The sequence below is a fragment of the Helicoverpa armigera genome, chromosome 1 (assembly GCF_030705265.1).
Source record: "Helicoverpa armigera isolate CAAS_96S chromosome 1, ASM3070526v1, whole genome shotgun sequence".
NCBI classification, from domain to species: Eukaryota; Metazoa; Arthropoda; class Insecta; order Lepidoptera; family Noctuidae; genus Helicoverpa; species Helicoverpa armigera.
Genome location: NC_087120.1, coordinates 6,483,472 through 6,497,480, shown reverse-complemented (window position 1 = coordinate 6,497,480; position 14,009 = coordinate 6,483,472). Strand labels below are relative to the sequence as shown.

Here is a 14,009-nt window from a genome sequence, read left to right as displayed (position 1 = left end):
CTGATGATGGAGCAGGAAGATTGGAACTGGAACTTGATGCATTTTTAAAAGCGTAAGTAACAAAAATCTATATTTTCATGTCTTTGAAACTAAAACAATCGAAAAATCATTTCATGGCTAAATTGAAGTCCAGAAATCAAGTTGCTCTTGAAATCCTTCATGACTAGTTTTGTGTATCTTCCAGAAGGTCAGGCAGATGCAAGGAGAATCTGCAGAAGAAGCAGGTACTTGGCCTAATATAGACTTTTTGTAGGAAAAGAGGTATATATCGTATGCAGGTAAATTAATACAACAAATTGTAAATAAAAAAATATATTTAAAGTTTTCCAAAAATAGATGTACCCAAAAAGCAATTCTTGTACTTAACAAATAAATAGAAAGACAAACAGCCATCATAGAAACTTCAGACATTCAATTCAATTTCACTTAAATACGATCTTTTAATAATATAGGAATTGTCAACTGGGAATGTTAACTTTTACAATGATTTCATCGCAACTACCCCAAAACAATTTGTGTAGGAATGTCATAGCAATACAAATACATCAAAACTATCTTCCATTCGCACTTATAAGCAGAGTTCACATTACGCGTCCAATCATCGCATAGTGTGAACGCTGCCTACATCGCACTGCAGTTCCCAGCCACCTATGCAACACTGTTATTCATAAGCGCTAGTATACATATAATCAAAAACTTGATCGACAAACTTAACATGATAAAAATGTAGCAATATTAAAAACGTCTTCTGATTGTGTTGTTATTGGTCCCGCGTTTTGTCAGTTGTATGCTTAGTTGTTGTACGTGGAAGCAGACACGTTGCCTCCGTGGCCGGTCCAGTTGGTGTGCACGAACTCGCCGGGCTTCGTTATCAGCTCGTATGTATGCGCACCGAAGTAGTCCCTTTGAGCCTGGAAGACAAGTCATCAAATCAATACATTATTATTAAAAAAACAAAATACCCGACTGCACACTAAAAAAAGAGTAAAACAAGCCCCACAATAATATTGATCAATACAACTTTACTGAATATAATTTATAAATATTGATGGAAAGCATCGCAGGCGGGGACCAACAGAGGCTTATTTATAGTCATTTCGGTTGTGCACCATTTAGCAGAATTTTCGTTGGTGGCGGTCAAGGTGGTCCCCGCCTGCGATGCTTTCCATCAATATTTATAAATTATATTCAGTAAAGTTGTATTGATCAATATTATTGTGGGGCTTGTTTTACTCTTTTTAGTGTGCAGTCGGGTATTTTGTTTTTAATAATAATTCTTTTATTTATAACTTTTAGCTGTTTTTATTTAACGAAAATGTTGTAGATGTAGAAGACTATGTATATGTAAGTACCATTTTAAATTATTTCGACGACATTTGGCTTTAGATTACGAGTGATGTTACTCCGCAACATAAATTTACCGCCAATGCGACGTTCAAGACGATCAAGACGACGTTCATGCATTTGATCAAGACGACGTGATTGTATCGCCAAAAGAATCGCTTTTTGCTTGCTAACGCATGAGTTGCTTTGCGTTGACGCAGAATTAACATGTTCCCGTGGGAATTTTGAGAAAAAACGTATCCTATATTAATTACTCCCGTGATTGAAATGAATCTAATGATACCGCATACATATTTTTTTAAAGGGAAATTTAGAAAAAATATCCCGTGGGACTTTTAGGATAAAATGTATCCTATGACACTCCCGTAATCAAGACAAATCTAACGATACCTCATACATCAAAATCCATCAAGCCGTTTAGGCTACAGGAGGTCACAAAGGAACAGACATACATACATACATACATACATACATACTTACATACACTCGAAAAACATTACCCTCCTTCTTTGGCAGTCGGGTAATAATAAGTAACAACTGTCGGGTGCACTTGGAGAGGTCTATGTCCAGCAGTGGACTGCAATAGGCTGATAATGATGATGATGAATTGTCGGGTTCAAGATTATGAATTAGAAGCCAAAAAAGTTGCAACTTGTGTACCTACACCTCATGTACCTAAACTGCAAAATGCAAAGTCTGAAAACAGCTGCACACCGTTTGAAAAGAATTAACCTCAAAATAGATTTGCTACATAAGTATTCCATCATCAGACTTTTTATCGTCCCTTGCTCTTTTCACACATATTAAGATTGGGCGTTATTCATCACGCTCGCTTAAAGTAGTGGTGATTTCAGACTGTGTAAACCAGGTTTCCTCAAGATGTTTTCCTTCACCTTTAATCAGTAACTAGTGTGTAAGATATATTTAGAAAGTTGTACATATAAACTTAGTTGCATTGGAACTTGCCTGACCTAGAATCAGAGTACACACATACTTGAGAGGTTGGTGTTTTACTTGCTAGGCCACCACGACTTTGAACTTTCTATTGTTGTTACATAATCACTACTTAGTATAAAACAAATTGGTTTTTCTGTCCCTATGTCCCCGTGTCTCTTTGTAAGCTTAAATCTTTAAAACTACGCAACCGATTTTCAAGCGGGGTTTTTGTAATAGATAGAGTGATTAAAGAGAAAGGTTTATATGTATAATTACATATTGGGAAATACTGTTATCCCGTGCGAAGCCGGAGCGGGTCGCTAGTAAATGATATGGGCAAATAAATACCTGTAGCATGTTGGCGGGTAGTACTGCGGACCTGTAGCCATCGTAGAAGGCGAGGGCGGCCGAGAAGGCTGGCGCGGGCACTCCCACCAGCGCGGTCTGAGCAACCACCTGACGCAGCGACTGCTGGGAACCGCTGATGCGATCGCAGAAGAACGGGTCCAAGAGTAAGTTGGTAAGCTGAGGGTTCTTGGTAAACGCGTCCTGGTAAACAAACGGTAGAAAATTTTAGTACATAAAGTATTATATTTGCTGCCGGGGCTGCCGGATTCTTTAAGCACATAAAGGGCTAAAGAAGGAACACAATGAACGCTTGTTTTTGGCCCTAAACTATATGATATTAACTTATGGCCCTAAACTTATGGTAAAATAAAAGTGATTAATTTTCTTGTAAACAAACTGTCTATTGTAATTGAATTGTTCATCTTGAAGTGGTCACTTGGTGTTTTAAGTTATATCAACATTTAGAGCATGCTTGAATACGTTACGTAACTCGAATGACATTGTATTGAATGAATGTCAAAGTGGTCACGCTATCGCGAGGTCGGCGATTACATTGTTCACCTTCATTACTTTGTCGGACCACTTAATTGTAAAGTAAACATAATCAATACTTTATCATTAAGGTAACGATGACCATTGACCATAAAGTTTTTATTTCTATTGGTCTACATTCAATCACTGCTTTATGTCATGATCTTATCTCGATTAAAAAATTGACGAATTGACTTTTTGAACTTTTTAGTTTATATTTTTTGTGATTAATAATAATAAACTCTTTTGCAAAAAAAGCGGGCAGCTATGCGAAATCTTAGTTTTAAAGACTTTACGTGTATTTCTAAGGGTTTTAATGATTGTAGTATGTTTCTAGCATCAAAAGGGTTAGCCAAGCATGCGTGAGAGTGTATTCTAAATTTGAATTTTGTACAATTGCTAAGAAATTTGGGTAAACCTTGTTTTGGACTAATTTCTGGCAGAAAGTCCGTCGGTGTTTTGAAAAGTTTTTGAAGTAATTTTCAGAAAAATGATAATGCAGTTTTAATTATTGATTAATGTACATTTTTGTTAGATCAAAACATTTTTGAAAAACTATGCGTATTTGATAAAATTTTCACCTGCTCTAAATAGGCTATACTGATGATTGATGGCAATGTTAAGAGTTTCGGTATTTTTGTGTAAAGCGTTCTATTGTTTAGGTATTGTACCCACGTGTTTTAAAATATCGCTTTTTCATAATTAAACACTATTAAGAGGAGTATCAGTACTTTGAGCTGCGACAAAACCGATTTAAAGTAAGCAGTGCCGATCACAACTCGTCTCCTATCAGACTTTGACATTTTTAAAAGTCTTGAAACTCTACAGAATACAGAAAATAGCGCATAGACTGTGAGCACGAGGTCTTAAGGTCTCGTTATCACCGGTTTTTAAACAACCCCGTCTCTTGGGAAACTCCGTAGACCTCTGAAGATCTGTGAGTCTGAGCGTTCAAATAGCGTGTTTTCATCCCACTGTCATTTTATTAAATACACTTGCCTGCACCGAGATTTTCTGGCATCTACAGCACTTTCCTGCTTAAATCATAACAATAATTGGCTATCTGCTCATTTCTTAAGGACCATACGTTTGGCCAATAATTTTGAATTCTTGAATCCCTTTCAGCTAAATCATCGTTTAGTAACCCGGTACCTATGGAGTTATCGAGAGCTTCAACGCGGCAATAATTTGACTTTTTAGATAGCTTAAACTCTCCTCATCATTCTTCATGTAGTTAATTTTAACATTTATCACAAAATTTGGTATTTTTTAAATGTCAAAGTCCGATAGGAGACCAGTTGTGATCGGCACTGCTTACTTTAAATTGGTTTTGTCGCAGCTCAAAGTACTGATACTCCTCTTAATAGTGTTTAATTATGAAAAGGCAATATTTTAAAACACGTGGGTACAATATCTAAACAATAGAACGCTTTACACAAAAATACCGAAACTCTTAACATTGCCATCAATCATCACTATAGCCTATTTAGAGCAGGTGAAAATTTTATCAAATACGCATAGTTTTTCAAAAATGTTTTGATCTAACAAAAAGGTACATTAATCAATAATTAAAACTGCATTATCATTTTTCTGAAAATCACTTCAAATACTTTTCAAAACACCGACGGACTTTCTGCCAGAAATTAGTACAAAACAAGGTTTAACCAATTTCTTAGCAATTGTACAAAATTCAAATTTAGAATACACTCTCACGCATGCTTGGCTAACCCTTTTGATGCTAGAAACATACTACAATCATTAAAACCCTTTGAAATACACGTAAAGTCCTTAAAACTAAGATTTCGCATAGGTGCCCGCTTTTTTTGCAAAAGAGTGTATAATCATGCTAACCAAGTCTAACCAAGGGGTATCGGATTGCCCGGGTAACTGGGTTGAGGGGGTCAGATAGGCAGTCGCTTTTTGTAAAGCACTGGTACTCAGCTGAATCCGGTTAGACTGGAAGCCAACCCCAAAAAGGATGGGAAAAAGGCTTGGAGGATGAAAAATATAATCATGCAGATTTTTTTCATATATATAAAACCTAGACTACATTTACTAAGACTACATTTTTTAAACCTGATTTTAAATTCATGTCCATAGTACATTGATCACTCTTTTGCGCTTGATAGTACAACATGCACCTTTTATTTACTGGTAATTTTCGACAAATATTCAACTTAAACTAAGGGTGCGTCTACACGGTGCATGTAGCTGAAGCAAGTAAACATGCGTTAGTGACAAGTGACAAGAGCACGCGGGTGGGTATTTTGCTTGGGTACATGCGCGAGTCGCTGGAACCGCACGTTTTTTAAATGCATGTAACCTGTAGATTAAATGCATGTAGCACCGTGTAGATGCAACCAAAATATAGTTAAGGGTCCGTTCAGATAGACAGGCGCGGAGAGGAGAGCAAATTCTCAACACGTTGAAAATTGAGTACTTAGTATTTGAAGTAGGGTTTATTTTTGCATACGCACTGCTTTTGTCATTAAGAATGCTCGAAGGCGCTCGGTGTGAAATAATAAGAGGAGCCGACTGGCTCCGATCGACTCCGATCGTGTACTTTTTCTCGATCTTGCCGACGTTTGGCTCCAATTGCATCTCACGCAGCCGATCCCAGCCGATTGGAGCCGACTCCGGTCAGTGTGAAAAGAAAAATGCGCGCCGATGCTGTCCGAGCCGGTCTATCTGAACGGATCCTAAGGCAGTTAGTATTTCCTTACCTTGATGTTACCGAGGAAAGCGCTCCTGATGATGCAGCCGCCTCTCCACATTAGCGCAATGCTGCCGTAGTTCAAGTTCCATTGGTTCACCTGTACAAAATACGAACGTTTAATAAAAACAATATTATACGACTGATTTTATATGAAACAGGTGATATTTTACTAATTCACTCAATTTTATAACAGCAGAATTTTTTTTTCTGAGCTAAGTAGGGTAAGAATAAACTTCTTGGAAATAAAGTTATGATTAATGTCATGAAAAATCTCTATGACATGAGTTGTACATACTCGTCAATTTTTAGTTAGAATATCTAACTACAAGATGTTATTTTAGCACAGAATAGCGAAATTAGGAAGTAATGAATATATTAAGTACTGCATAACAACTAATATCTACAATGGTTCAAGATTTCACTATGGATGCTCAAACCTCATTTGTTGAAATTTATTTCTATGTACCTTACCTGTCTACAACTACAAAACTATCTTATGTAAACGACATATAATTAAATGTAAACATATCTATATGAAATACAAACTATTTGACATCAAACCCTTCTTACGCTTGTTTTTCAGATGTCTTCCTTCAAATCTTTATATTCTGAAAATGTTTGAAAATCTATCATATTTGGGCCTCTTACCGATGTAATAAGTGCTTTGGTAAAGAGAATGATACTAGCTGTAGCTACTGAACCTATTTTCACCTAATGTTCATATTTTCAACCTTTTTACAGTACATTTATATAGTATGAACAGAGGGATAGGATTTGCAGATAGGACCCTCGAGATCGTCAACGCCCATTTTTTAATTAAATTAATAAAGGACTATTCTGAACCAAAGAGCTGTAAACAGCTATTATATAACAACATTTCTTAGTTAGGCATAAGACATTCATTACGGCTATTCCCAATATTCTATTGTTGATTTTTTTACTAGAGATAGAATTTTAACATTACCACATACAAGTAGTATGTAATATCAATTCCTATCTCCAGGAAGCAAAGCAACAGTTACACAGAATGTTTGGAACAGTGGGATCATTTTCATCTGTTCAGTTGTTTAGCGTGTAGACCAAACAGACAGTAGGACATTAAAGAATTTGTTGTTACCTTAGCAGCCTCACGAAGCAGCATGAATCCTTGTGCATAAGATATCAGCTTGCTGGCATAAAGAGCTTTGCGAAGATGCTCCAAGAACTGTTTTTTATCTCCGCTGAACTTAGTTGCGGAACCAGGCAATACTTTGCTGGCTTTTACACGCTCGTCTGTACAAAAAAGGCAATATTAGCATTACAGTCAGTGTTTATATTGTAGAAAATAATAATGATAACGGGCTCCTAGACAGTGTGAAATAATATTTGAACCCGGCAGGTAAAACGGCAGTGGATGTACTATCATTTAGGATCAGCCAGTAAAAGTTTATTAATTATATTTATAACACGCTTATATCAGCTTCGCTTGTAACTATGTATGTATTTTGTACTACGACAATCTTTCTAATATCCTATTATAATATTATAAATGTGAAAATTTGTGAGAATGTATGGATGTACGTTTGTTATTTTTTCACGCAAAAACAGGTGGACCGATTTGGTTGAAATTTGGTATGTAGATAGCTGATACCCTGAATTAACATAAAGCTACAAAAAACGCGGTCGAAGCCGCGAGTGGAAGCTATAGTCTGTTTTTTTTAATCTCGTAGACTAAACTGACATTACGAGTGTTGTCAGTTTATTGCAAATTCTTAAATATTGATGTGGCACGACCGAAACTTAGCGTTAATTAAATCAAGTATCGTTTTTTTACAATAAGTCATCCTGAAATAATGGGCTTATCCTTGATGATTACGCATGGCGTTGCGTGGTCAGATATCCCTGGCAGTTTCTAGTACGTCGTACAGCCGGTTGTACGTACGTGAATTTTAAATATAAAACTTTGAATGAATATTAAATTCGTCTATTATAGATAAAAAGTTACGATTCAACAAACCGGTATCGTAAGTACAGCACTGCACTAAAGAGCTAGCAACATTATTTGTAAGTTTGACATTTTCAAGTGTCAATTTAGTCTACGAGATTAAAAACAGACTATAGTAGACTATAAAAAAATACTTTCGACTTTGACATACCTTTGAGAGCAGAAAGGCATCTCGCGAACACAGCTTCACCAATTAGCGTGACCGGCACACCATATTCTAAGGCGGCGATACCAGTCCATTTGCCAGTTCCCTTCTGTCCCGCGGTATCGCGAATCTTAGGCAGCAAATATTTACCTGCAACATATAAAAAAATAATTTAATCTATACCAATATTACAAATAAGTCATTCGGGTCCCCTGAAGGCGTCGAAAATACTGTGCTACCAATTTAAAAAATTACTTATAGTTATCGGCACGAATCTTGAGCTCTGTCCTACATTTGCGCAGAAGTGATTTATTAGCAAAGAACCAATCCCGAGTGACGATTATGACGCGATGCACTGCGGGCCAATCAAAGCTTTAGCCCGCTCCTGTGCCTCACTTCATACCACAAAAGAGACCCAATAAATTTCTTCTGCGCAGATGTAGGTCAGAGCTCAAGATTCGTGCCGATAACTATACACTGTCGAAAAGCTACTCTATCTCCGGATGACTTCTATAGTTAAAATATAAAGAAAGAACAAGATGGGCTATGTTTTATCCGGGTGAGGAGAGAAGCTTCCCTGGGACGCGGGTGAAACCGCGTGGAATAGATAGTCCAAACTAATATTATAAATGCGAAAGTAACTCTGTCTGTCTGTCTGTCTTTTCTTCACGCCTAAACTACTGAACCGATTTGTGTGAAATTTGGTACAAGACATAGTTTGAAACTTCAGAAAGGACATAGGATAGTTTTTATTACAAAAAATAAAAATAAAAAATAAAATTTATTACGGACATATAGCGCCATCTATTGGTCAAATCAAAAATCTGCTGGTAGTCACTATTCCACGCGAACGAAGTTGCGGGCAAAAGCTAGTAGGCTATATTTTTATCCAGGTAGGGAAATCAGTTCAAATGGGACAGGGGTAAGATTGCAGGAAACAGCTTCTCATTTACATACAAAACATTACCCATCAGATCCTTTTTTATGAGAAATGTAAATAAGTTATCTATCTAATACACTATTATAATGGTCACTGTATTATTTGGGATTATTTTGCCCTTTATCCACAGGTTATGATTATCAGTTGAAATGTTGACTGTGTACTTAAGAAAATCCTAACTAATATTAAAAATGTGAAAGTAACTCTGTCTGTCTGTCTGTCTGTCTTTTCTTCACGTTTAAACTACTGAACCGATTTATGTGAAATTTGGTACAGACATAGTTTGGAACTTGAGAAAGGACATAGGATAGTTTTTATTTCAAAAAAATATATAAAAATAAAAAATAAAATTTATTCCGGACATATAGCGCCATCTATTCAACCAAAAATTCAAACCAAAAATATGCCGGAAGTCACTATTCCATGCGAACGAAGTCGCGGGCAAAAGCTAGTGGATTATAAAGAAAAACTAGGATACTGACCGTCACTGTCCTTGTATTTCAGAATATCTCTCGATATCTCGATGAGGAAGGAGTCCAAATCGCCTTTGTTCCATTCTTCGAATACTTGGGCCATCTCTCCTTGTTCCATACCTTGAAAAACAATACATTAATTTATTATTATCATATTGTCACAAAAAGACATAAAATCTTTATTAAAGGTTTCATAAATGTTATATCTAAAAAGTGCTTAAAATTAACATCTGGAAACACTGCAGATTAAATGTTTTGCTCTGCATTTGTAATCATCAGTCTATTGTTTTCCATAATGTTCGGCAAAGTTCGATGAAAGGCGCAGGAAAGTTAGTTTTTTAGCATATAGACTGCACTCCTTTTCCATATTTAGAAAATTGCTTAGTTCAATAATAATCTCTCACTAACTTAACTCACTAATCTCTCAAAGAATATTTCTTTTATTTGTTTGTACCCTAAACGCTCCACAACTACTGATACGGTTTGAAAAATTATTTCACTGTTAGCAAAGCTACAGCATTCCAGAGCAACGTAGATTAGTTTTTATCCAAGTACGGTAAAGGTCTCCGAGTTGCAGGCAGCTTTGAGTAGGCGTTTTACTAAAGGTAAACAATCGTGATAGGACTTTTTATGTAAAAATAAGGCTAAAAATCAATGTAAACAGTAACATAGCCATTGAAACATTATTTTAGGCTGTGGGTTATTTGTTCAGTATTTATTTGTGTAGAAAGTTTAGAAGGTAGTTACCGGTAGCTGCTCAAATGGAGTATAGAAGTAAATAATTTACAACTTTTACATACCTAAGACATCTTTCATGAGATTGTAGGCTTCGCAGATGAGCTGCATATCACCATACTCAATGCCGTTGTGCACCATCTTGACGAAGTGGCCGGCGCCGTCTTCTCCCACCCAATCACAGCACGGCTCATTGTTCGCCTTTGCACATATCGCCTGTAAATAAAAAATAAATAAATATAGGAATTGAAAAAAAAGTATTAAAATTGCAATAAACCAACGAGCTAAGAGTAGTGAGTAAAACTCGTTTTAAATGTCTGTTTTTAATCAGTCGTTACAGGTCGTCAGAAGTCAGTAAGTCTGACACCAGTCTAACCAAGGGGTATTGGGTTGCCCGGGTAACTGGGTTGAGAAGATCAGATAGGCAGTCGCTTCTTGTAAAGCACTGGTACTCAGCTGAATCCGGTTAGACTGGAAGCCAAAGCCAAAATATTTGGGAAAAAAGGCTCGGAGGATGATTTTTAATCAGCGAAACTCATTTCCTGAAGACTTCTTTATTTAGTAGGCTAATTTTCGCGAAGGACCTGCGTGACGTAGGCGTAACCACTTACCACAGTTAATGACATAATCCAGAACAAGGTTACAAACATTGTGTGTGTGTTGTATAAGTCTAAAAATCAAAGCGATCAGCGTTGACTTTGACCTTAACAGATTCCTCAGTGGGTCCCTACATACCTGGAAGATAGGTTTGACATGTGGCCATGCTGCAGGATGTCCACCGGGCATCAAAGAAGGTCCGTAGCGAGCTCCATCTTCACCACCGCTCACCTGTTGAACATCATCTTAGAATTAACAACATAAACTTAAATTGATACATTCAAGGTTTACAGGGACCGCTGACCTTTCACGGTATGCAACTCACAATCATTAAAAAATGTAATGTACTAAATACTAACTGTACCGAAACTAACCACCTTGATATCAGTATAACACAGCAAATAATTTTTTACATGCTCATTCTAGATAATCTACTTAAAATGTTAAATCTCAAAGCTTGCCATTAGTAAACAGGTCCGGTTAATGATTATATCTAAGATTGATTCATGATAAGAATTTTGCTTGTCAGCATAAAAACTAAAAAATGAAAATTAGATTATATATTTTCCATCTGATTTGGTAAATGTTATGACGTCATTTAAATAGGGTTGCATAATGTGTTTTATTGACAAACAAAAGATATAATAAAGAGGAAGAAGAATAAGAACATTCTTTGATAGTTTATACCCTAAAGGCTCCGAAATTGCTGAACAGATTTGAAAAAAATTCTTACACTATTGGAAAGTCTTTCCGAGTAATGTACACATACTATATTTTACCCCTTTAAGAAAGGAACTTCCCATGGGATGAGGTCAGCAGACTATACGTAAACAGCTAGTTGTTAAATATTATACTTACACCCATTCCAATGAATAGAATGCCAGTGGACGCAAGTTCCTTACACCAGCGCTGTGTATCTATGTACTGAGAGTTGCCACCGTCAATGATGATGTCCCCTTTTTCAAGAAGAGGCACAAGTTTCCGCACAAACTCATCTACTGCTGATCCGGCTGAAAAGGGCAATTTCTGTATGGATTACTGTATACACAGTAATTTAAAACGGTATGATATTCTTATAAAATAATATTTTACCTTTCACCAGTAACATAACCTTCCTAGGCTTCTTGAGTTTAGCAACCATATCTTCGAGGGATGTGGCACCAATGATTTTGGTCCCCTTAGCCTCATTTTTGAGGAATTCGTCCACCTGTAATGGTTAAACAGAAAATAAAAATGTACAAAATCTTATTGATGATTTTCTCCCTTTAATATAAGTATATATATTTTTTATAGTAAGGTTAGAGAAATTAATTTTATCAATAATCTATAAAATTACAAGTTTGTATTGATTCATTTTAGAAAGTAACAGTAAAATAACTTTTAAATTAAAACAGGTAGTTTAATAAAAAATGTAGATGTACTATACCTTGGCGACAGTTCTGTTAAATGCGCAGACAACAAAACCTTTGCTGTCCATGTTCAGGATTAGATTCTGCCCCATGACCGCCAGCCCGATCAGGGCAATATCAGCTTTAGGTCTGAAAGGTATTACATTTTTATTAAAACCAGCACAGAAAATCATAAACTATGCTAATATAAAAAGAGGAAACATTTTTCTGTGTGTCTATTTGTTTGTACATTATACTACTGAACCAAATAAACAATTCTTGCACTGTTCACACTTCCCAAGAAATATAGGCTATATTTATCCCAGTTCAGGCAGTAACCGCTGGATGCGGGCGAAACTGACAGAAAATAGCTGGTATCGTATATAATGATGGTATTGTCATCCAAGCAGGTGATGATAGGCATAGAATGCTTAGTCATTCACAACAACATAAATTGATGAAAATTAAATTATGTTAAATTATGTAAGTAATTTTTTTACTACTTTGGGATAACTTCTTTAATGTGAAAACTTGATAAGAAATATAGGTAAAAACCATGTTTTTACACAGTTCTCTGAGTAATGAGAATGTTACCTTTGAACTTGACCTTGGCCTATTGGAATTATATTTGATTGCATTTTAAGTGAATTTCTACTTTAACATAAATTATTTTAATACTCCTATTACTGTAAAAGTTAGCTTTTCAGTTAGGTTACTTAGAAAATATTTTGGTTTCTAATTGAGATGAGAATCATCATCAAATTTAAAGAAGTAAACTTAATTGCTATTTAAATTACTAGGTATTAGAATGATAGTGCAGTTATAATTATTGCTTATAGTGTTATTTGAAAGTTGCAATTATTTGTGTATATCAGTGTTGTACTGAATTGTCATTTACTTATGACATAAGTACTTAACTCACAAGTACTAAGCATAAGTTTTGTTCACCTTCAAATAACCTTGATGCCACATTATTTGCATCATACTTAATAGCACATTTTTAAACAGAATTTAGTTCATGATATACAATGACAAATATATAGAATTTGTTTATTGATTATGTTTTATTATCTTATATGATACATTGGATAAATACCTATTTGTGACTTTAAAGACTTGCAATATACTCGTAATTATATTCGCAATTTTGGTATAATTTAAGCTATAATAAAATGACATTGCTATGATCTCCAGTAAATAGAAATAATGTAATTCATTTATCATGAATTTAGGGTTATAGCGCCAGTAACTTTAGTTATAAATCTAACCTATTAGTTGTGCAAATCATACAAGAAGACCAACTAAATTAACTATGCAATTAATGAGGAAAAAATAAAAAATATTAATTTCTCAAGTCTTCTTAAACATAGCTGTAATATGTGATAAAAACTCAAAGTCATGCTCGCTTGGAATATAATTTCCACAAAAAAATACTCACTGTGCCATTTTAATTTAAAATGTAAATAGTAGCTCCAATTTAACCGTCGGGAAAAACACTTGTTATTTTATTTCTTGTTAGAATTCTTGCTTGTTCTAGCCAGCGTTAGTAAGTTTCAGTTTTTTACAACAAAGTTTCTGAGTCTCCAACTTGCCACGACCGATACCGACAAACGACAGCAAATGTCAACGAGTACCAAAGAGTTTTTATAAGTTCTAACAAAATCCAAAACCACTTTTATGACATTGACATAAAGACGACTTTGGCACAAACAGGCATAAACTTACCTTTCATTCAATGAACGACAATGACACGGGGAAAATGTACTTCGAAGTGGAGGCATCCCTCGGTCTGGCCACGAAAGGTTTAAAAAATAAAAAATATTTTTCGACAACAAACAAATACAATAACAATTAAATGTTTATTTAATTCAA

At 35.4% G+C, this 14,009-nt stretch overlaps 1 protein-coding gene across 1 annotated transcript; it reads right to left on the bottom strand.

The window, feature by feature from the left end:
- Positions 1-296: 296 nt before the first annotated feature.
- LOC110382514 (6-phosphogluconate dehydrogenase, decarboxylating) lies at positions 297-13,773 on the bottom strand. The gene is made up of 12 exons (XM_049839168.2): positions 13,576-13,773; positions 12,176-12,287; positions 11,842-11,956; positions 11,608-11,759; positions 10,888-10,980; positions 10,218-10,368; positions 9,427-9,537; positions 8,011-8,154; positions 6,993-7,147; positions 5,883-5,972; positions 2,629-2,829; positions 297-911 (listed from the first exon to the last, which is right to left on the bottom strand). Exons 1-12 carry the CDS (start codon positions 13,581-13,583, stop codon positions 792-794), a joined length of 1,452 nt encoding a protein of 483 aa, XP_049695125.2. The 5' UTR covers positions 13,584-13,773; the 3' UTR covers positions 297-791.
- Positions 13,774-14,009: the final 236 nt, after the last annotated feature.